General features: G+C 39.1%; 1 protein-coding gene across 1 annotated transcript in view; it reads right to left on the reverse strand.

Moving 5' to 3' along the window:
- Positions 1-455: 455 nt before the first annotated feature.
- The window catches only part of LOC134612282 (solute carrier family 12 member 2-like), a 69895-nt gene continuing 48870 nt past the window's right edge, over positions 456-21480 (reverse strand). The window contains exons 17-26 of the mRNA XM_063456621.1: positions 20105-20245; positions 17567-17673; positions 16386-16456; positions 14912-15001; positions 13790-13921; positions 13376-13487; positions 13041-13127; positions 8190-8325; positions 3777-3844; positions 456-1609 (exon numbers count right to left, since the gene is read on the reverse strand). Coding sequence (XP_063312691.1) covers positions 1474-1609; positions 3777-3844; positions 8190-8325; positions 13041-13127; positions 13376-13487; positions 13790-13921; positions 14912-15001; positions 16386-16456; positions 17567-17673; positions 20105-20245 — 1080 coding nt within the window. The 3' untranslated portion in view covers positions 456-1473. The remainder of the gene's footprint in view (positions 1610-3776; positions 3845-8189; positions 8326-13040; positions 13128-13375; positions 13488-13789; positions 13922-14911; positions 15002-16385; positions 16457-17566; positions 17674-20104; positions 20246-21480) is intronic.

The raw sequence follows: 21480 nt of genomic DNA on the forward strand, positions 1-21480 counted from the left end.
GTGAGGCCATCTGTTCAACAGCTAAACTTTGTCTGAAATTTGGTTATGCAACAGGACAATGATCTCAAACACACCAGAAAATCTGCAACAGAATGGCTGAAAAAGAAAAGAATAAAGGTATTGCAATGGCCAATCAAAGTCCAGACAATTGAAATGCTGTGGCGGGACCTTAAGAGAGTTGTGCATAAACAAATACCAGCAAACCTCAATGAACTGAATCAACGTTGTAAAGAAGAGTGGGACACAATTCATTCTCAACGATGTTAGAGACTGATAAAGTCATACAGAAATCAGTTATTTCAAGTTATTGCTCCTAAACGTGGTTCTATAAGCTAATGAATCATAAAGTGTACTTAGTTTTTCACACATGGCTTCTATATTTTGGCTTTATTTTTGTTCAGTGAATCATCACACGGTGTAATATGTCATGTGTTGTTGTTCATCTGAAGTTGTATTTGCCTACTTTTAATACCTGCTAAGGAACAGATTATTTTTATTGTGTCCTGATATGTAAAACCATAGAATTCAAATAAAGTGTACTTTCTTTTCCCCATGATATGTCTCCAGGTCACCTATTTTGGTATTCAATTTTCAATTTGTTGGTGAATTTTCAACAATTCATAGTTAAATCATACCTCCCAGCATTGTGAGGTATATAATAAGGAAGGGGGTGCAGACCTTCTAGGGGGCATTGTCAGTGACGCCACTTGTGTCACTGACAACACCAACATTGGTCAGGTCAGCTCAGGAAGTGGGCGTGTTTGCCTGCCTAAGGAGGCGTCATGCATGCTCGGTTGGCCTCCTATTTGCTGCTGAAGTACTCTCCACATAGTCTTAGTACTCGTTTCATAGGGCTAGTGTGTCAAATAATGCATTCATACAGTTCCCTGGTGTCCCCAGATGTGGTCTCCGGATGTTGTCCACCAGGGAACTAAATTGGGCCATTGGGACAGTACCCTGAAATCAGTTATGTGCTGCCAAAAGAGGGACTGTTGGGAGCCCTGTTTAACCTCTTAAGGACCAAACTTCAGGAATAAAAGGGAATCATGACATGTATAACATGTCATGTGTCCTTAAGGGGTTAAATTAAAACCCTGTAATATCCCTTACAGTAAACTGAAAACAATATTGATTCAGGCGAGAATAGACAAGTTTTGCCTATAAACCTAGAGATTTTTTTTCCCTTCAGCTATTGTTTACCAAATTTTGCAATTGGCCTTTGAATGTTCTACCCTTAACCCCTTTAGGACCAAACTTCTGGAATAAAAGGGAATCATGACATGTCACACATGTCATGTGTCCTTAAGGGGTTAAAGGAATTGCTTGTAGTTTTCAGTATCAGAATTGGCCCTTCAAGTAACGATGCTAATTTTAAATTTTGTGTTAATCTTGTTTCAGAAACATCTAGTCACTGCTTCCCTGAGACCACTGTAAGTTTTATAGTCATTTGTCCACAACAGACTTTGGTCAGATTTAAGAATAGAAGGTTAAGACACTCCGGTGATTTCCCCGAATTAACAGAACCGGCGGCAGATCCTTGGATAGGGTTTCCAGCCAGGCCATATATAAAGCATTCGAAACAGCTCCTTTCCTCGCAACCGGCATCGTTCTGCAAGTCGAGATCGGGAGGAAGCAGAGAACAGAGTAAGAATGTTGACACTGCAAAGCTAGCTGTAGTGCTGTTTGATCAGTAAATGCAGTTACATTGGAAAACATTCTCAGAGTTATTCACTAAGGTGAGAATTCAAAGTGAATTCCAAATTTCAGGCCAAATAGAAAAATACTCTAAGTAAGCTATGCGTCCAGTTGAACCTCTAAGGCCTCAAATTTGAAATTCACTTTGAATTGTATTTTTAAATAGAAAATTGCAGGAGCTAACCAGTAAGTTCGAGTTCCCATGGTTTAATCACATATAAAAGATATGTTTTAGCAAATATGCACCAAAAATTCAGACCTAAACAAGTAATTCAGCCAGCAAGTGTACAGAGTAACATTCATACTGCCTCCATTGTATACAATTATTTATCACCTTTAATAAATGTTTTTTTATGGAGCTACTTTTATCATTATATCAATGCTTTACCTGTGTATCTGTTCACATAAATAATCTAACTAGATATCAGGAATAGAACATCTCTCATGATGCTTTGCTGGCTTTATGGTTATAATAGCATTATGGGAAATGTAGTCAACAAGAGCTGTAGTGTCAAAGGTTACCTACACCTGCTTTATAATATCCCTGTCTGGATAGACAATCTGTAAAGATGGCATAAAATCTAGGAAACTAGTTTGCCTGAAGTACCCAGTGAACCCCTACTAAAAGAGTAAAAATGTAAATGAGCAAGTGCCTAAAAAATGATAAGGAAAGTTTATTGAAAATGGGACAAAAGTCCAGATTTGGTGCCTGTGTGCACTTTTGCCTGTGTGTGCCTTCGACGCCAAAACGCGCGTCGGGTAGCTTAGTTCTTTTTAATTGTTCATGGTGAGTGTGATTTGTCTGTAGGAGATTCTAGCTATATTCCGATTTTTTGGGATGTGTAATTGCAAAGCTACATTTGACTCTTTCTAGCCATTAATAGGAGAGCCTTGAGTAATGCAAGGTAAATAAGTGGTTAAGTACTGGTAGCACTCTCAGATACACCCTCATATCGGAGATCCAGCCAGTGGTACTTGGAGGCTATATGCTTTACAATATATCCTTTCAGCATTAGGCATAAGTTATTCTTTACAAATAAATTATGTTCTTTTTTCATTAGTTAGTTGTGAATTTTTTTTATTTTTTTTTTACCCTTTCCCCCAAATCTCCTGGGTTTGATCAATCAGAACCAACATTACCCAGATTTAAAAAAAATAAAAAAAAATAAAGTCCTACTGTTTAGTTACATGGACAGAGTAAAGTTTAGAAATTCAAATGCGCTTGATCTAAAATACGTCCTGCCTCAAGTTGGGTTAGTTAGCTGTCTTACCATTAAAATCTTCAAGTCCCCACATAAAAAGGCATCTTTTTACGGTTCTTATTAGAGAGGCAAACTATCCAGGGTATTTTAGTGGAGGAAAAGTCATTACACAGTGATGAAAAGGGAAGTAGAGGATTTTCCTGTCAGGTGTTTTATGTATTATTTATAATATAATTTATGATTTCCAAGCATTATTAATGCACTGTCACTAGATCCGGTGAAATTTAACTCATTGTAGCTTCGCAGCGCTGTGGAATATGTTGGCGCTATATAAATAATTGTAACTATTTTATAAATATTCATATAACAATCCAATATAGGAAATGGCAGAAAGCACCTCAACGGGGATGCAGTCTTAAAAACCCTCTGTAGGTCTTCAATTACTCGGAACAATACATGAATGCCCCCCCAGCATTTCAAATAGACAAAGAGTAACACTTTAATTTTAGGGGTGTGGTCACGGCTGTTCTAAGAAATTTTAGGTGACTTACCATACAAATTTATGGTCCTAAAATGTCATTTAGAACAAAAACAATGTATCTTATTTACACAGACTGATTTCTAAACACATTTGTTGGAGTTTAAAAACACTTTACTGTGAGTATTATTGCTGTGGAGCTCTGTTATACACTCAGACACATCAACCATATGGAGCTCCTATGAAAGAAGGACATTTGGATTGAAAACAAGGACAAAGGAACTTGAGTCCAAAATAGGGACTGTCCCTCCTAAATAGGGACACTTGGGATGTATGATATATGTTAATTAGTCAAATCATTAGTCAAGACAACAAAAGCAATATTTTATAACAGTACTTACACAACTATAAGGTTTGCAGACGTGGAGTGCTCCTGTAGCAGTTCATTGAGACGGATCTGACGCAGTGTCTGAACAAAATAATAATCGATCAAATACAATATTAAAACAGGAAAACAAACCCGTTTCTTCATACACATCCATCATGTATTACAGTGATATCACACCGTGCATTAAAAATATATAAAATCCATATCACCTGTTACTTTGTGTAAGGAATACATTTCATTTATCAATAAACTTATGATTATTCTGCATTCATATCTAAAAAAATTTGGGGGCCATATATAATCCCATGCTGTATGATATAGCTCTGGAATAACATAAAATATCCTGCTTTTATAGACAATCAATACCACCCTAATAACGGTATTCATCTTATGTAGGTAGACTCTTTTTGGGTTATACTTTAAGAATGAGACAGGAAAGAGAAGGAAGGAATTGTACTGTTTGATCCCAGTCAGTAGATGACACCAGAGACCACAAAATACAAAATTGTGAATTAAATTGTGTATTAAAGGGTAATAAAAGCACAATGACTACTTCAGGCATTTGAAGTGGTCATGGTGCCTGGAACCTGTGAATTAGCCCCTCTACTGCTGGAGGTGTGACTCTACCTCCCGCCACGTTAAGGGAGCATCATGAGTCGGCTCTGAAAAAGTGTCGATGTACGGATGCTCATTGTTTGGCTGTGAGCGATCAGCTGAGTCACAGCCAGTCGATGGCCGGCAGAATTGGCATCCGGCTTCTACAGCTCTGCAGGAGCAAATGTCATAAATCCTCCTACAAAGAACATCAGGAGCCTGGTGGAACCCATTAGAAAATGGTTTGCTTCATTTCCAGGGAATGAGACCAGGGTGCTCCTAGCATCGTAAACACTACAGTGGATTGCAGTGGGTATGATGTCAGGAGTAACACTTGAAGTACAGGTAGGGACACCAGCTTACTAATCATGGAAATAACCTGTCCCAGCTATCATACATAGATGAAAGTAAAGCATTTTCCACTTTAGTCTGTTCTGCTTTATACAATAAAAGTTCATACTATGAAGAGTACCTGATCTTTAAAGTGACCACATGAAAAAGCCATAAGTTGCTATATTAGTTACCTAGTTAATGCTTTTTCGTGTGGTCACTTTAATCATCAAGAATTCTTCACGGTAGTGAAGTTCTTTTAGCTGTAACAGCTTGTCAAATTGTAAACACACAAAGAGTTTAGCTCGAATTCTGATACCATACAAATATGCTCAAAGAAGAGGCATTTTATTTCACTTCGTCACACGAGGATAATTAGAAATCAATCCTGTAACTCTGTGCTTAAAGGCCACGTTCTAAGCACCAACTCAGAATTTGAATTCATTTTACTTAATCTGCACAACAATGTGAACATGTAAAAAATACAGCATTTGAATTGGGCCAAAACGATCAAATGCGTTAAAGTTGTTATGGTTCCCAAAGTGTCCTATTATACATATACTTTGTGCGAATGTCCATCGTACACTGATTATGGTTTGGGGGTTTTTAGAGCCACCTTGGAGCTGGAACAAAAGAGCACATATCCAAACCCACCGGGTCATTACTGCTGGTTTATTTTAATCTTACTAATGGTACAAGTGAGCAAAAACATTTTTGAGACCAGAGCAGGGATTTACCAAAGGGAAAGTTACGCTTTTGCCTGTTCTGAGAGTTCTAATATCCTCAGTCTGTGTTGTAATGTATTAACTTGACTCTCCCCAAGCTAACAGGATAATTCATACATGAACCGTGTGCTCACTGTGCCTAGAGGGGTATCAGCTACACCTTCCTGTCGAGGCCCATAGAAGGACAAAACCAGGGTTGCTGTATCTATCGTGCAGAGAGAACTTGCCGGTATTTTGGTTTTGCAATGCCCCTATGGGTGGGATAAGTCTGATATGCTAATGGTTGAGGTTTACTCTGTAATGGCACAAGTGAGCTAAAACGAAGGACCAGTTACTGAGTTTCTAGAAACATAGTATGTGACGGCAGATAAGAACCATTCGGCCCATCTAGTCTGCCCAATTTTCTAAATACTTTCATTAGTCCCTGGCCTTATCTTATAGTTAGGATAGTCTTATGCCTATCCCACGCATGCTTAAACTCCTTTACTGTGTTAACCTCTACCACTTCAGCTGGAAGGCTATTCCATGCATCCACTACCCTCTCAGTAAAGTAATACTTCCTGATATTATTTTTAAACCTTTGCCCCTCTAATTTAAGACTATGTCCTCTTGTTGTGGTAGTTTTTCTTATTTTTCTCTAAGCTTTTCCCCAGTTCTCATATTATCTGTTATTAGAAGAATAATATGCTTCTAGTTACTTTTCCTTTTTCAATACTAGGAGCCAGAGACCATCTGTGGATTCATCAGAAAGTCCTGGAGTTTGACAAACCACTTAAAAACAGTTTGACCCAGTACTGACGATTGCTGCCCACAGTCTACTAGCACCATAACCAGCACAACTTCTCCTTTAACCACCATTCGTGTGCAATGTTTAGCTTGTGCGGTTGCTCCCCTCTGCTCACTAATACGGTTTCATTAAAACGACAACCAGGTTGCAGACAGTCATAGCAACATATACTATTGTCTATCGCATGCTCAAACACTGCATAGTAATCAGCCCAAAACACATTAAAGTTGTGTTGTCCTTTTAACAATATATTTTTCTTCCCTTTTAACTATATATTGTGTAGTACTTTGTAATATATTCTGTATAGTGTGCGAATTGTACACTGATTATGTGTTCTCTAGAGCCATCTAGTGGCTGGAACTAAATAGCACACATCAAAAACCTTCAGGAAATTTTTGCAGTTAATTGTAATCTTACTATTGGAAACAATGTCAATTTGTTGGGTTTATTGAACCTTCTTTTTCTTGCTTTTCAATTATTACTATTTTAATATCAGTGAAGCTTGTAAGTACTAAGTTCTGACCACTCTGTAAATATAGTGGCTGCACAGAATTGGATGGGATGCAACCCCATCACCCCCTAACACCTAACAGAGTAAAAAAAGCCTTGTGAAAAGATGCATTGACCCAGAACTGTTACTACTTTAATATGAATACCACCAAAGTGATGGCGGAACAGACAGTGGTCTGCTGATATGGAGCTGTACTGCAACTACCAGAGGTGCCAGTCACTCAGGATCAGACATGAAAACTTCTACATCTGCAAAAAAAACAACAACATTAAAGGAACACTACAGGGTAAGGAACACAAAAATGTATTCCTGACCCTATTGTGTTAAAACCACCATCAAGCCTCCCTGGCCCTCAGTTGACCCCTTAAATATAGCAAAATCTTACTTATTCGAGTTTGCTGCTGCTGGCTCTGCCCCTGATCTGCCTGCTTGTATGGCATCATCGGAAGTGTTATTCAAAGCCAATTATAATGCTTTCACATCAGAAAGCATTGGTTTGACTGAGCTCATCAGGAAGGCAGATCAGGGGCAGAGCCAGCACAAGTCAAACACAGCCCTGGCCAATCAGCATCTCCTCATAGAAATACATTGAATCAATGCATCTCTATGATGAAAGTTCAGTGTCTGCATGCAGAGGGTGGAGACACTAAATGGCAGAACTGCACATTGTGAAGCACTGCCCCAGGAAGAACCTCTAGCAGCCATCTGAGGCGTGGCCAGTAGACGTATCCCTAGGCCGTAATTTAAAAACTGCATTTTCTCTAAAAAGACAGGGTTTACTGCAAAAAAAAAGGGAATAATTATACTCACCAGGACAAATACCATAAGCTGTAGTTGTTCTGGTAACTATAGTGTTCCTTTAGTAAAAGAAAGGATGATGGACATAGATTGCAAATAACAGGCTGGAGTTTTTTGTTGTTTTTTTACATAATTGTTTCTATTTTTACATAACTGCACTTTTCATGCTAAAAGTAGAAAGCCTACTCGGGAATATTTTAATAAAAGTTCATGGGTATTGTGGTTAGAACTGATTTTTAGTGACATCTACTAATAAATTTTACTTGATATAGATGATAAATACGGATATTGTTAAAAACACAACCTACAAAGTCAGTGGGGAGCTAAATAATCTTTGTTTTAGTGATGATTATAAGGGATAAAGGCCATGATTTAATATTTTTGATTAAGCTTTTCAAATGATTTAATGGATTTGGAAACACTTTTAAAACGACTTCATATTTTTAGGGAAAAAAACAATATATTTAAATTTTTTATACGGTATATATTTTTGATATTTTAAAATTTAGAAAAATAAATTTCAAACATTTATTCAAAATATTAAATAATTTGAAAAGCCTATCGAAAAATATTAAATTGAGACCAAAGTGTTTGATGACCACGGTAAAGAGAGAATTTTGTGCAATCGTTTATGGAAATCTAAGTAAGGAAGAGTGAGCAGTATGGAGATTGAGGTCTTACCTTCTCTTTAACCATCTCTAATTCATCATCTGAGATCTTCCATGGCTCCTTTCTCTTCATCTCTTCTGCTGTGATGTTGTCCACATTTCCTTCATGCAGCCGGTACGGTTCCACAAGATCTTCAAAGCATTTTATGCTACAGATTGCAAAAAAAAAAGGAAATAGGTAGGAAATTGTGAAACCCATTTTGAGTTGCCTCCTTTTTGGAACATATTGTACCTACAAGACAAGGTAAAAAGGCTACAATTCAAAAGATGCAGATGTTGCAATTGTGGACAACATTGTACGAGAATGCCCGAGTTACCTAAAAGACACGATCAGTATACTACAGATACTTGACAATATAAAGTGGGAGGATAATTTTTATTTGGTTACATCAGATGTAACCTCACTATATACGATCATCCCCCATGAAAGAGGTTGCTTGGCGACTAAAACATTTCTAGACCAATCCCGCAGCCTGCATCCAGACCAGGTAGATTTTATTGTTGAGGGGATTGCATGGATCCTCCACAATAACTACTTTTGGTACGGGAACAATTTTTATCTTCAAACATGCGGTACTGCGATGGGCACGAGGTTCGCTCCCAGCTATGCGAATCTCTTCATGTCCCATTGGGAACAAGAGTTCATCTATGGGGATACTAGATGGGAGTCGAGCCTCGTGACCTATCGCAGGTACATAGACGATCTGTTCTTTATATGGAGGGGAGATGAGGAGTCTCTACAAACCTTTCTTACACACCTCAACTCCAATGAGTGGGGAATTAAATTATCCTCCAACTATAGCAAATCATGTGTAAACTTTCTAGACCTTAACATCTATGTAGAGAACCAGACACTTAAGACTAAAACTTTCTTTAAGGTCGTAGATGTTAACAGCTATATACAGGACAACAGCTGCCATTATTCTCCGTGGCTACTCAATGCCCCTAGAGCTCAGCTGCTTAGAATAAGGCGCAATTGCACGGAAGACACAACATTTTATGAGCAGGCACAGATCGTTTTAGATAATTTTAAAGAAAAAGGATACCAAGAAGACCTGCTGAACACAGCTTATGACAAGGTTAAAGTAGAAGAAAGATCCTCCCTAATCAGATATAAGGAGAAAAAGGAAGCTAGAAATGGACCAGTGTTTGTCTGTGATTTCAACTGCAAAAGTAAGCAATTCAAGAGAATTTTGAACAAACACTGGCCCATCCTAAGAAATGATGATACATTAAACTCCATTCTCCCCGAGAAACCCACTATAGTATACAGAGTAGTTCCAAGTTTGAATCGCACCTTAGTACATAACCACATAAGAACCAGGGAACAAGACCACTTTCTAAATAAATCAAAAGGCTTCTTTGGCTGTGGCACTTGTGGTGCATGCAAGAACACACAAAATACGAAAAGACACATACAGACTTTTAACCACCCCAAAAATTCTAAACAAACTTTCAAAATAAAAGAATTAATTACATGCTACTCAAAAAAGGTCGTATATGTCATCATATGCCCTTGTGGTTTATTCTATGTGGGTCGCACTATTCATAACCTCAATGTACGTATACAGGAGCATATTAGAAATATTAAAAATGGATTTATAAAACATAGTTTATCAGCACACTTTCTGGAAAAACATAATAAAAATCCAAATAATATGAAATTTATGGGTATACACAAACTGGTACCAAACTGGAGAGGGGAGGATCTTATTAAACGCTTGGGGCAATTAGAAATGAGGTGGATTTTTAATTTGAACACACTGATACCTCATGGTCTTAATAACGACTTTGAACTTTGTCATTTTTTATAATCTTCTTATGCACTTGTATCACTGCTTCTACATGTGGTAGAGATTCCTTTCTACACATGTAGGTTTAATTTCCTTTTTTGCACTAAAAGTATGAGGTTGTCAGATTTTAATTGTTTTATGATCCACCTACTATAACTGTTCTTAATATATAGAATCTAGAACCCTTTATGCACTTGAAATAGACAGATGAAATACACCTATATAAGGATAAACATAAACATAGATGCACCTGTATGTCCAAGAATAAAATGCACCTTTAAGACCGTTATAACATTTGGACACATTCAATATTTTTTTCTGTATCTAATAAGTTTTCTATGTTGCCCTTACTCTCCTGAACTATATCCCTATGGGAGCACTACTTTCCTATTAGATCGCTGCCATTAAACAAAATGGCGTGAATGGACTCAACAGAAAATAGGACTTCGCACTAGCGATACGTCACTTCCGGGCGACGATATCAGCGCGACATCACTTCCGGTCGACGAAACCGGAACGAAAGGGAGCTAATCATGGCCACAGCTGAAAGGGTATCGGAAGGCGCAAAACCATCGACCAATGAAACCCACAGACAGCATTTAAAAGAAGACCGGGAACCAAGAGAAAGACACCGATTGAAAAAGCCGACCAGGCGAAACGCGTCTCGGATCATCTCAGAAGTTTGGACATTTGTTTTTATACTTATACCATTTGTTGTTTTTATAGTGTTATACACATATTTTTACCAATAAATACACTTTTATTTATTATTAGCTGTCCACCTGAGATTTTGATTAGTCTACATCTACAGTTCCCTCTTCAACTAAAGAAGGGTATGTGTCCTCTTATAGACACATTTGCTGAATAACTTAGAGCCAAGTCTAAGGCTCTATACAAGGTGAGCAGTTTCATTTATCTATCTGCACACACTGGTATTCGGAATTTATTGCACCAGATTTTGGTTTCTATCACACTTTCCAGAGAGATAAACTTAGAGAACCATCCTTTAAAGGGTTTGTGTTTCCTTAAGGACACGCCTGCTCGAGAGATCTGAGCCTGTCCTGTTTAGGCTCAGAACCACGTGAGTGAACCATTTTTTTGGTTATTTCACTCAGATTGTATCAAACACTCTACACTATTGTACTCTATTTCCCCCCTTAGGTTAACTGAGAGCCCCAAGGGGGGTAAGTTATTACATAGCGCTCCACCTTACACTGGGTTTTGTTGTGTATATCACTCAGTATCTTCACCATATTGTATCTGTGAGTGCCAAGCTGTGAGAGGACGGCACTCTAGGTGGTAGCAGCTTTATACATTTGCACCTATTCTAAGCGCCATTGTACACAAATTCTATATATTGTATATAACATTGTTGTAGTACCTCTAACAATTTTTTTTGGGACCACAAGGCTTTCTGCATAATGCTGGCCAATTAAACAGTCATCCCAAAGGTAAACTTGTTCTAAAAATAATGCTAAAGAAAGAGAAAAGTGAGCTTGGTAAAACAGAAACACTTCTTAGAGGGGGTAACCCTATAAATAATTCTACCCTCGTATTGACCCTCGTATTGAGCAGGAATTATAAGGTAACATGGCCTGTGTAGCACATGCGAAGTGTTTATGGGAAACCATATGTGTAAACACTATGCTTGTGAGGAATTTTAATTATGTTGATATAACTACATGACATGAAAGTCCCCTCAAAATCTACATAGAACCTGGGTCCTTTGTTGTCCTGGGTCTTCTATCTGCCTTTGAGCCACCGCAGTTCTGTTTCTTTGGAGTTGTTATAGCCCTATTATTCCTGGCTATGTCTGCAGCCCTGGGGGCTGGACTTATTCTATGGTCATTGATGTGCTTCACCTGAGACTGATCATTAATCTGCTGGGTATATAAACTGCCCCTCCCTGAGGACATCATCAACTCTTTGATCTGGTGTATGTGCTAAGTTCCTGTTTTCTAGTCTCCTGAACTTTTATTCCATATTGACCCCGGCTTCTGACTTCGGCTACACTTCGTTTATCCTTACCTCTGGCATCCTTTCACTTCAGCTATCCCTTGACTATCCTGCTGTTTGTGTCCTTGTCGGTACGGCATTGGAACACCTTTCCTGCACAGCCCCGTGCACAGATTCACATTCCAGGTGGCTTCTTACCTGGTCACCTTGGACTGTGTCTATCTGCAAGGGTGAGCAAACATATCTGCGCTACAGACTCCCACCTCAGGTAAGACCCTGACAGTCAGCTGCTGTGATTTATTATGTCAGATCCATTTCTTTATTTAGCCACCTATCTATCCATGTTACCTCCTGTCATGTTTAATGTCACAAACTATGACCTTATGTTACGGTGTTACTGTCAAGGAATATAACTCTACTTTAGCATCTAGCATCTCTTCAGATAAATATACACCAAATATTTACAACTTCCACATGCACAGTACTTGGCTCTAAACAATTGTTCTATACAAACAACGTGATTACTTTCAAGTAAACTTAATGGCCGCCTATACTTTGCTAACTTTCCAATCTCATAAGTTACTATCAGTTATTGCATAACAACATAGTGTTTTTCACTTCGCTATTTTCACTTGTGTAGCATTAGTACATTGCCTTAAGGCACATACCCTTCCTCGTGTCTCCATCCACATGTCCACCCTCTAAGCCACAGTTATAAACAAGGCAGGAAAAATTAGGGGGTAAGTGTGGAATGGGTCTTAATGTCCTGAGAATATCTAAATAGCTAAAATAGCTTACCTATCCCAGGCAGCTTTGGCATACTACTCCAAATTACGACTGTGATTGAAAAATCAACAGTCAGTGGTCGATAAGATAGATAAATACACTAGGATAGATGGTAGAAAGAGAGAGAAAGCGATGTAAAATCTCAGTCAACACACAGAAATAAAATCCTATGAGGTCTTGTTCGAGAGATTATGAGATCTCGTCACACCAATGCTAGCATTATATTGAGATAGAATTTTGAGATCTTGTCTACTTTGAGTTCCCATTACTGCACAGATTCATTGTGACGCCAATATTTTCAGTAAGAGCTCTTTCAATCTGTACCATACCTGTCTGGCCTGGGTGCCTTGTTTATATCTCCAATAATTAGAATATCAGAATAATTGATGCGGAACTTGTTCAGTAACGTTGCCATCCTTTAAACAGAAAAAACATGAAAACGACAGTGAGATTACAATAACTTCAGTGAACTTTAGGTATCTGGGGAGTCACTTTGAGGTCAAAATAGCTGAACTGAAAACATTCTCTAAATCAGCTGTTCTATCAGTTTGACTACTCTGGCCTTGAATTTAAAATTTACTTTAAATTCTCACATTCCATGCTACAATTAACAGAAAGACAGAATAATTGTCTTCAATTAAATTGTATATGATACATGGCTTACATGCGTTTGCTGTCATCAATAGCGTTAATTTTTCCTCCGGTGAAGACACGGATTTTGCATTCTTTCCACTGTTTCTTGGTAGTTAATAGGTATGGTATCAGCAGAGTCAGACCTATGAAGATAATGGTTTCAGTAGGACGGTATGTATAATTCTAATTTAATGATTGCATATTATTGATCATTGTTTGAAACCTTAAGCTGAAAACCAGAGTTTGTGGGTGTATTAGTTGTGAATGTATCCATGATAAGCATGCAAACTATCAGATGCAATTTAACATAATATTATATATAGCTACAATCACAACATGGTATAAGCGTACGGTGATTAGGTGATAATCATTTTCACATACTGGTACCAATTGCTTTTCTCACATTTTGTCCCCTGTCAGGTTATGACCATGCAATTTGTGTTACCTCCATCATCAAACAGCCACCAGACATCAATGGTCCCTTTTCCCTGTTTCCTCTGGAACCGAGAGGAACTGTCTGTGGAGATCTTGTGTCCAGCAGAAGTAACTGACGGTGATGCAACCTCAGGGCTTGTTGCTTCAAGAAACGTCAAGAAGAAAAGAAGTCCAAGTATGACCATGCCATCTACCATCATTTTATATTTGTATCTCCCATTTGCGCCTAAACCCCCTTTTGTCTCTCTTACCCATGCCCCCATACTCCCCATGTGTCTATTATGCCCCTCTTCTGTCTCTTTACCTTTTTTGTATTCTTAACCCCCTTTGTTTCCTGCCACATATTGTTTTTGTACCCCCCTTTTGCACCATAGCCTTCTTTTGTCTCTCTTATGCCTCTTGTGTCTCATGCACTCTTGTGACTAAATGCCTTATGTTTCTTGTGTTCCTTATGTCCCCCTTTAGTCTACTATGCCCTTCTTGTGTATCTTATACCCCTTGCGTCTCTTATGCCAACTTGCTTCTCTTACCCCCATTTTGTGTCTTATGCCAACCTTGTCTATTATGCCCCTTGCACCCCTTTTTGTTTCTTACCCCTTTCTTGTGATTCCTATAGCCCCCCCCCCCTTGTTTCTCCTACTCCTTTTCTTGTGTTTCTTATATCACCCTCATGTTTCAACTCCTCCTCCCTAATATGTCTTCTATCCACGCTCTTACCCGAGCTATCGTGTATTCTACTACACCCACTTTTGAGACTCTTACTAGCCCCTTCGTCAAAGTTATCTGTAATGTGGCCTCCCAGACCCTTGTACAAGAGCTTCATTAACCGTACATATTAAGAGGTATGTAGCACTTACGATACACCTTGAGATGTCTTACATTGCTTATTGTGCCATATCCACACTCACCGGGTTATTAAAATTATAGTCCACATGTTTGTCTTTTATTATTTCATATTGACCATATGTTGTATTGCTCTTTCACGCATTCTTTATACTGACAAATACATAAATAAAGGCTAAAAATGTTCCTTTAATGTTAATAATTCAATAATTTAACTCTGGAATCTAGAAAACCTGATTTTATAACGGCCTCATCACCAGTGTCATCAATATTTTCTTAAGACTATTACCTCCATTGATTTGAGAATCAGAATCACCTTCAACATTCTTTCCTGCAGTTGAAGTTTTTTTCACTTTTTCTTTAGAAGCAATAACTTCTCCTTTAAAACAAACAAAACCAATGAGGCCGTGTTGGATCAACCCCGTACCTGAATACTAACCAACTTTAAAGAAAACATTACATGACATTAACATTTGACTATATATAGAACAAGCCGTGATTCATGGGTCTATTAAAACAGAGCTTCATGGGAATGAAATTAAACGTAAAATGTCTTCGACTTGACAAATGCATGTAGAAATTATACAATCTATATAAAAAATAGGAATCAGGAATGTCTTTCTTTCTTTTTATATGTTTCTACTTGATGAAGCCTATTGTGGCGAAACGCGTATAGAAACTCCTTTTTTTTTTAAATCAAAGTGTTATTAAAGGAATATTTGGCTATTATACACTGGCTTGCCACATTCCTCTTTTCACTTCAGTATTATATTATTTGCTATTTTATTCTATGCAAGTTTATTTTATCCAGACCTAACTACCATTGGTTTTCCACCATATTGGAATACTAAAGAATCCTTAAGGTGGGGATTATACCACCCATACGCCATCCACTGAACAGTACATCTGCTCTATATACTGTGAGTATATTTTATTTTATTTTAATTATTTTACCAACTATACAGTGAGCACTATATATTTTTTATTTTCTTATCCCGAGTTGGACTACTCCATCATTTTACTATAGGACCAAAGAGGAGCACAACATATCCTTGAGTGGGGATTATTCCACTTCACGCTATCCATACCAGAGCTGGATTTAAGCTCTGAATATTGTGAGTAGTTCTACTATTATTTACACAATATCCACATTTTGTTTTCATACTACACCACTGGAGTTTTCTCTCTCTTCTGTTCTTCCCGCATATTCATCTTCAAACTACAGATATACATTCGGGACGCTACATACCCTTTTGATGGACCACTAGGACCACCAGTTGCACATTTGGACATTTTATATTTGGACTATTAGGTACCGTTGCTATTCCAATTTTTATATTACATTTGGACATTTTTTCGGACGATTTGTCACTGCTGCTATTTTTATATTCCTATTTTTATATTGTTATTTGTTATTTCCACTTGTTTTAGGCGCACCCTTATTCCTTCTTTTCTCTCTACATAAAAAATACTTTGCTATTGTTCTGAATTACTATTTCAGTTACATAGAGTTTTGCCTGTAAGTCACAAAGTGCTCTGAAATGTCCCAGAATTGCCCTGTTCCCAGAAACACCTCCTATACCACTTCCAAAAATAAATAAAAAATGTCCTTTCTTTGCTATTTGAAATGTAGGGAGAAATGCTATCAACATCAAACATCATCTCATCCAACGACTCAGAACTTGGGAGGGTCACACTACCCAGAGGTTCATTGAAATACTAGACAGAATATCACATTTATTATATGACAAATGGATACCCACCATGTTCTGTAGCATCAAGGCCTTCCTTAAGTCTTAATATAATGATACCATATTGGAAATCAAATGCATCACTAGAAAATAAATGTATCAGACAGAGAATACTATCAGTACACTAAAAATATTGCAAACACATTACATTGCAAAAGCATTTTAACATTTTGTTTTAGAACACTGTCCGTACGGTGTAACATTCAGCTTTCAAAATATGACATGGATTTATCTTTCACGTTCTGTCTCATGGTTACTATATAGTACGCATTTAAATCTTTGAGTGCCAGGCAGTATGGGTTAAACTGTTGGTGTGAGATCCATTTCAGTAGACCCCTATCGACTCACATCTCTTGTTGAAATAGTCACACTGTTTTCATGAGCAACGCAATGCAAGGTAACAAAACAGCCCTCACAATTCTCAAGCAGGATTCAACAAGGTCTTCTATGACCGCAACCCTAATACAAGCATCAGGATAACTGTCTCACCACTTTACAAAATGGGAAAAAGTGGTTACCGTACTATGGAAAGGGTTATTCATTAGTGAATCAAGAAAGCAACGTGATTTTCGAATTTGAAATTCACTTTGAATCCTCAACAATACAGATTCTAGTGAATAATTCAGAGATTTCCTAACTAAACCCACAAATAGGCAATTGAAAGAATGACCAAAGTACATCAATACATACAAAAACGCAAACACACACAAAGGGGCGATCTTGATTGATAACAAGTTAGAATAACGTTGAACATATACTGTAGTTATGGTTCAAATGTTACAGGTAAATGTCGTAGGGAATGTTGTTATGCTCCAGTCCAGATACTTAACTTTCTCTCTACATATCGGTATATACTTTCTTTTATATATAAAATGATAATAGGTTTAAAAGAAGGTTATTTGTCGAGGCCATAGTCAGCCTAGGAAAAGCCATGAGGCTTGAAATCCTGTAAGTTAAATAAAAAATGCTTTTAAAGATTCACCAGTTTGACCACTTGGAGAAACAGACTTGTGCTAATCCACCATTTGTTTATGTTACGCAATTTTGGCAAGTGTACCTACTCATGTGGGTGGTGGTAGGGGGTGGGGGGGGGGGAAGCTACTGAACAAGGAACAAATATTTCTATATTCATTGCAATTCCATATTTGCAATTTAGGACTTAGAACGGGTAAAATAAAATGAGGAATACTCACTGTATTATATTTACATATTCATCCACAGATATCTGCTCAGATATAGTCCGCAGAGTCTGAAATCCCAAGACCAGTGTGTTTGGTTTCATACGACCCAGGCCAGCTGCCTGTACAGGGAGCAAATATTAATGATATATTGCATACTAATGTCCTACCATACAAAATTAAGCCCTGTGCTTAAACTCCCACTATTCCTGGGTGGCAGCAATGACTAGAGTACTTTTCTAGCAACCTATTTCATTACCCCTACTTATACCTTTTCGTGTCAATATACCCCACTCCCTCTAGCATGTAAGCTCATTGAGCAGGGCCCTCAACCCCTCTGTTCCTGTGCGTCCATTTGTCTGGTTACAATTACGTATCTGTTAGTCCACGCATTGTACAGCGCTACGGAATTTGCTGGCGCTATATAAATAAATAATAACAGTAACTATTTAACCTCAACACATAGAATAAAAAAACAGATGTAACATTGCACTATCCCAAATTCCTATGCACATTTAAATAACTGGAGTATAGTATTTTTAGTTTAGTATCACTAAAAGGCCATTAAAATGTAAGCTCACCTGCCTCATCAAGGCAATACGTCGTAGGTGAGAAACAGCCATGTTACAGTGCATAATAAGTGGATAGGGGTTAAGAAAAAGACCCCTTTTGTTACACTTAAATGGCCATTGGAGTGATACTGAAATGACCTCCAGTTATTTACATGTACATAGGGATTTATTTTTATTTATTATTATTTTTTTGCTATGCAGACAATATCAATGAGAAAACGAGAAAACGATATAAACAAGAAAATGAAATAAACAACAAAAAAATCCTCTGCGCTATAAACACAAGGTAATAACTATGCCTCTGGAAGTGAGGTGTAAGGAAATGATCCCTGCAGTAATGCAGATCTGAGATTAGCAGGCCTAGAGAACAGCAGAGATAGGGATAGCCAACCAGCTTGGCATGATTTGGACATTCATAGTAAGAGCTAGCCTATATGAGCTTGTGAAGTCCTAAAACACATGGTGGCTACAGCTGCATGGGAGTAAGTCCTATATTTAGTTTTTTGTCAGTGTCCTGGATAGTATGGCAGCATCAGTCTATTCCTTTGCTCGGGAAGTTGATGTCTCTAGTGCCGGAGAGCGGGAGGATTAGCACTCCTGATGTGTGGTGATGGGTTGCCCCTCCACCCGGGGTTTGCATACCAGCCTGCATTTTCGGGCCACGGACTTGGGCCCTCTTTGGGTCCAAGTCCTTCCCCCTGAGGAGGGGACAGAAGGCCAGGGTAGGACCATGCCGCTGATAGCGGCCTGGATCTTTCATCCTCGTGGGTGATGAACTGGGGTTTTAACTACCTTGGCCTTTGACCCTGGTAGGCTCTTGGTTGAGGTTACTTGCCGTTTGGGGAAGTGAGTGTCCTGGGTGGGCCCACTCACTGCCTGGCTGCTGCTCTCTCGGTCTCTCACCCGGGATTGTTTTAGCTGTGCCCTTTTGTCGTGCCTCAGTGGATTCCCAGAAGCATTGTAGCACTACTCCAGCCGCCGCAGAGATTGAGCAGTGGGGTCTGGGTGTACCAGCCCCTGTTGCAAGTGTTCTTTGGTCCATGTGAAATGAGCGCCACATCTTGGGATAGAAGGCTGTGTATCAGGCTTAGGCTTAGGATCTGCAGTTGGGGTTGCACTATCGTGCGTTGTAGCGGCCAGTGTAGACCGTGATAACCCCCACTGATCCAAGGAAGGGAATGGGGCTGTAACAGCGGTTGATGCCAGCATCGGCAGTTCCAGGCTGGGAGAACGGCCGTGTCTCCCATCCACAGGGTCCGTCTGGCGTGTAGGCCGCAAAACCGTTTCATGCCTGAAGATTTGTAGAGGGGCTTCAAGTTTGACTAAGAGAGCTCCCCGCAAACAGGGGCATGAAGGTGATCAATTAGATAGCTTTTGAGGGTAAAATCTCTTCAGAGAGTCTAAGTTTTCAAGTTTTGGTGGTGGAGCTCATGCTATGCACGGCTGCTCTCCTTGATGGCTAGGAGGTAACTTTTTTTTATTATTATTATTATTAGTCCTGCCATGATAAAAAAATATTTGGACATTATAAGCAATTATGTCATTTATTATAGTGTTCATTTTTCCCATCAGCGCACGGGAAAAATTAACACTATAATAAATGACATAATTAGCGTCAATGAATTCATATCACATAGAATGTACTGTATGTAGAATTTCAGAGAAACCGTAGCTAGCAGATTTGTTCTCACGATGTAGTGGAAGATCAGGTTAAAATCTGATGGATCCATACAATTGTGAGAGAGTTTGATTGAAAACTTGTCGAATGACAGAGTGCAAATGGTTGCAGGTAAAATTAGCTTTCAGTACTAAGCTCCTCTGAACAGGAAAAAACGTATGTACGTTTTAGTATTAGGTTTCCCAGAATTCACTATTTATTGAACAGGCCTTGCAAGGCAAGTTGTACAAAATTAAACCCTATTCTGTGTTAGCATATTAAGATTAAAGTTAAAGTTCATGCTTAACAGTTTTTTTCTTTTACCTGGATCAGGTATAGAACTCCTTGTCTAAACTTCTCGGCACAAACTGAAGAGTAGAAGGCTTTCTTCTTGTGCTGGATAAGCCATTTCTGGTACTTGGCCTGGTTTAACATTATCTCCTTCTGGCACTGCCTGTGGGAACCCTGCAAAGTAATAAAGAGAGGTCTCAACACAGTGTGAATTATAGAGAGCTGTCCAAAGGCTTCACATGCACGAACAATGGAATGTATTTTTCACATGCAGTGCAGGGAAGAGGAACTTGTAGGAAATTTATGCCACCTAGTTTCGTGACCACTCACTGCTTCTTCAAGCCTTATGCAGCCTTGACTTTTGTAGCCCTGTCCTTTCATGGTTCTCGTCCTGTTTCTCTAAATGTTTATTAAAGGGACACTCCAGTGCCAGGAAAACAAATCGTTTTCCTGGCACTGCAGGTCCCCTCTCCCTCCCACCACCCATCCCATGTTGCTGAAGGGGTGAAAACCCCTTCAGTGACTTAGCTGAGACCCCCGCTGATGTCCCTAGGCGGTGGTTTCGGGTCCACCCACGCTCCTCCCCCGCCGACGTCATCCGGCAGGGGAGACTGATCGCGCATGTGCGGCCGCCGGCGGGGGAGACCTAATGCGCATGCGCGTCAATGCCGCACGCGCATTAGACCTCTCCATAGGAAACCATTGAAAATGCTTTCAATGCTTTCCTATGGGGAATTGAGCGACGCTGGAGGTCCTCACATAGCGTGAGGACGTCCAGCAGCGCTCTAGCACAGAAACCTCTGCTAGAAACCAGGAAGTGCCCTCTAGTGGCTGTCTAGTAGACAGCAACTAAAGGAGGATTTAACCCTGCAATGTAATTATTGCAGTTTATAAAAACTGCAATAATTACAGCTGCAGGGTTAAGGGTAGTGGGAGTTGGCACCCAGACCACTCCAATGGGCAGAAGTGGTCTGGGTGCCTGGAGTGTCCCTTTAAGTGGCAGAACCTCCTCCCCATGACCTGTTTTTGTTTGAGTCTCCCAAGGTTTTTGACCTAGGGTTTCCATAATCCTCTTACAGAAAACAGACGCCATGCAAATAGTCTTCCCGTAAGTCTGCAATATAGCCAGCTCTCTGGTACTCCAGGCCATCAATCCACCCATATCTGCAAGTTAACGTCAATGCAGCCCCTTTGCCTGCACACCAATACTTCAGCTTTTCCCACAGGGTTTTAGGGCATCACATAACTGCTCATTGTCTTCTACAAACATCCATCTCCCCTTAGACATTCCCGAAAATCCCAGCTCCCTCCCCAAACACCAAAATCTTGCCCGCTTTTGATTGTTTTTTTTTATACTACCTCTCTTGGCAAACTTATTAGCTCCACTTGATTCTAGAACCATCTATACT

This window comes from Pelobates fuscus, chromosome 5, assembly GCF_036172605.1.
Source record: "Pelobates fuscus isolate aPelFus1 chromosome 5, aPelFus1.pri, whole genome shotgun sequence".
Lineage (NCBI taxonomy): Eukaryota > Metazoa > Chordata > Amphibia > Anura > Pelobatidae > Pelobates > Pelobates fuscus.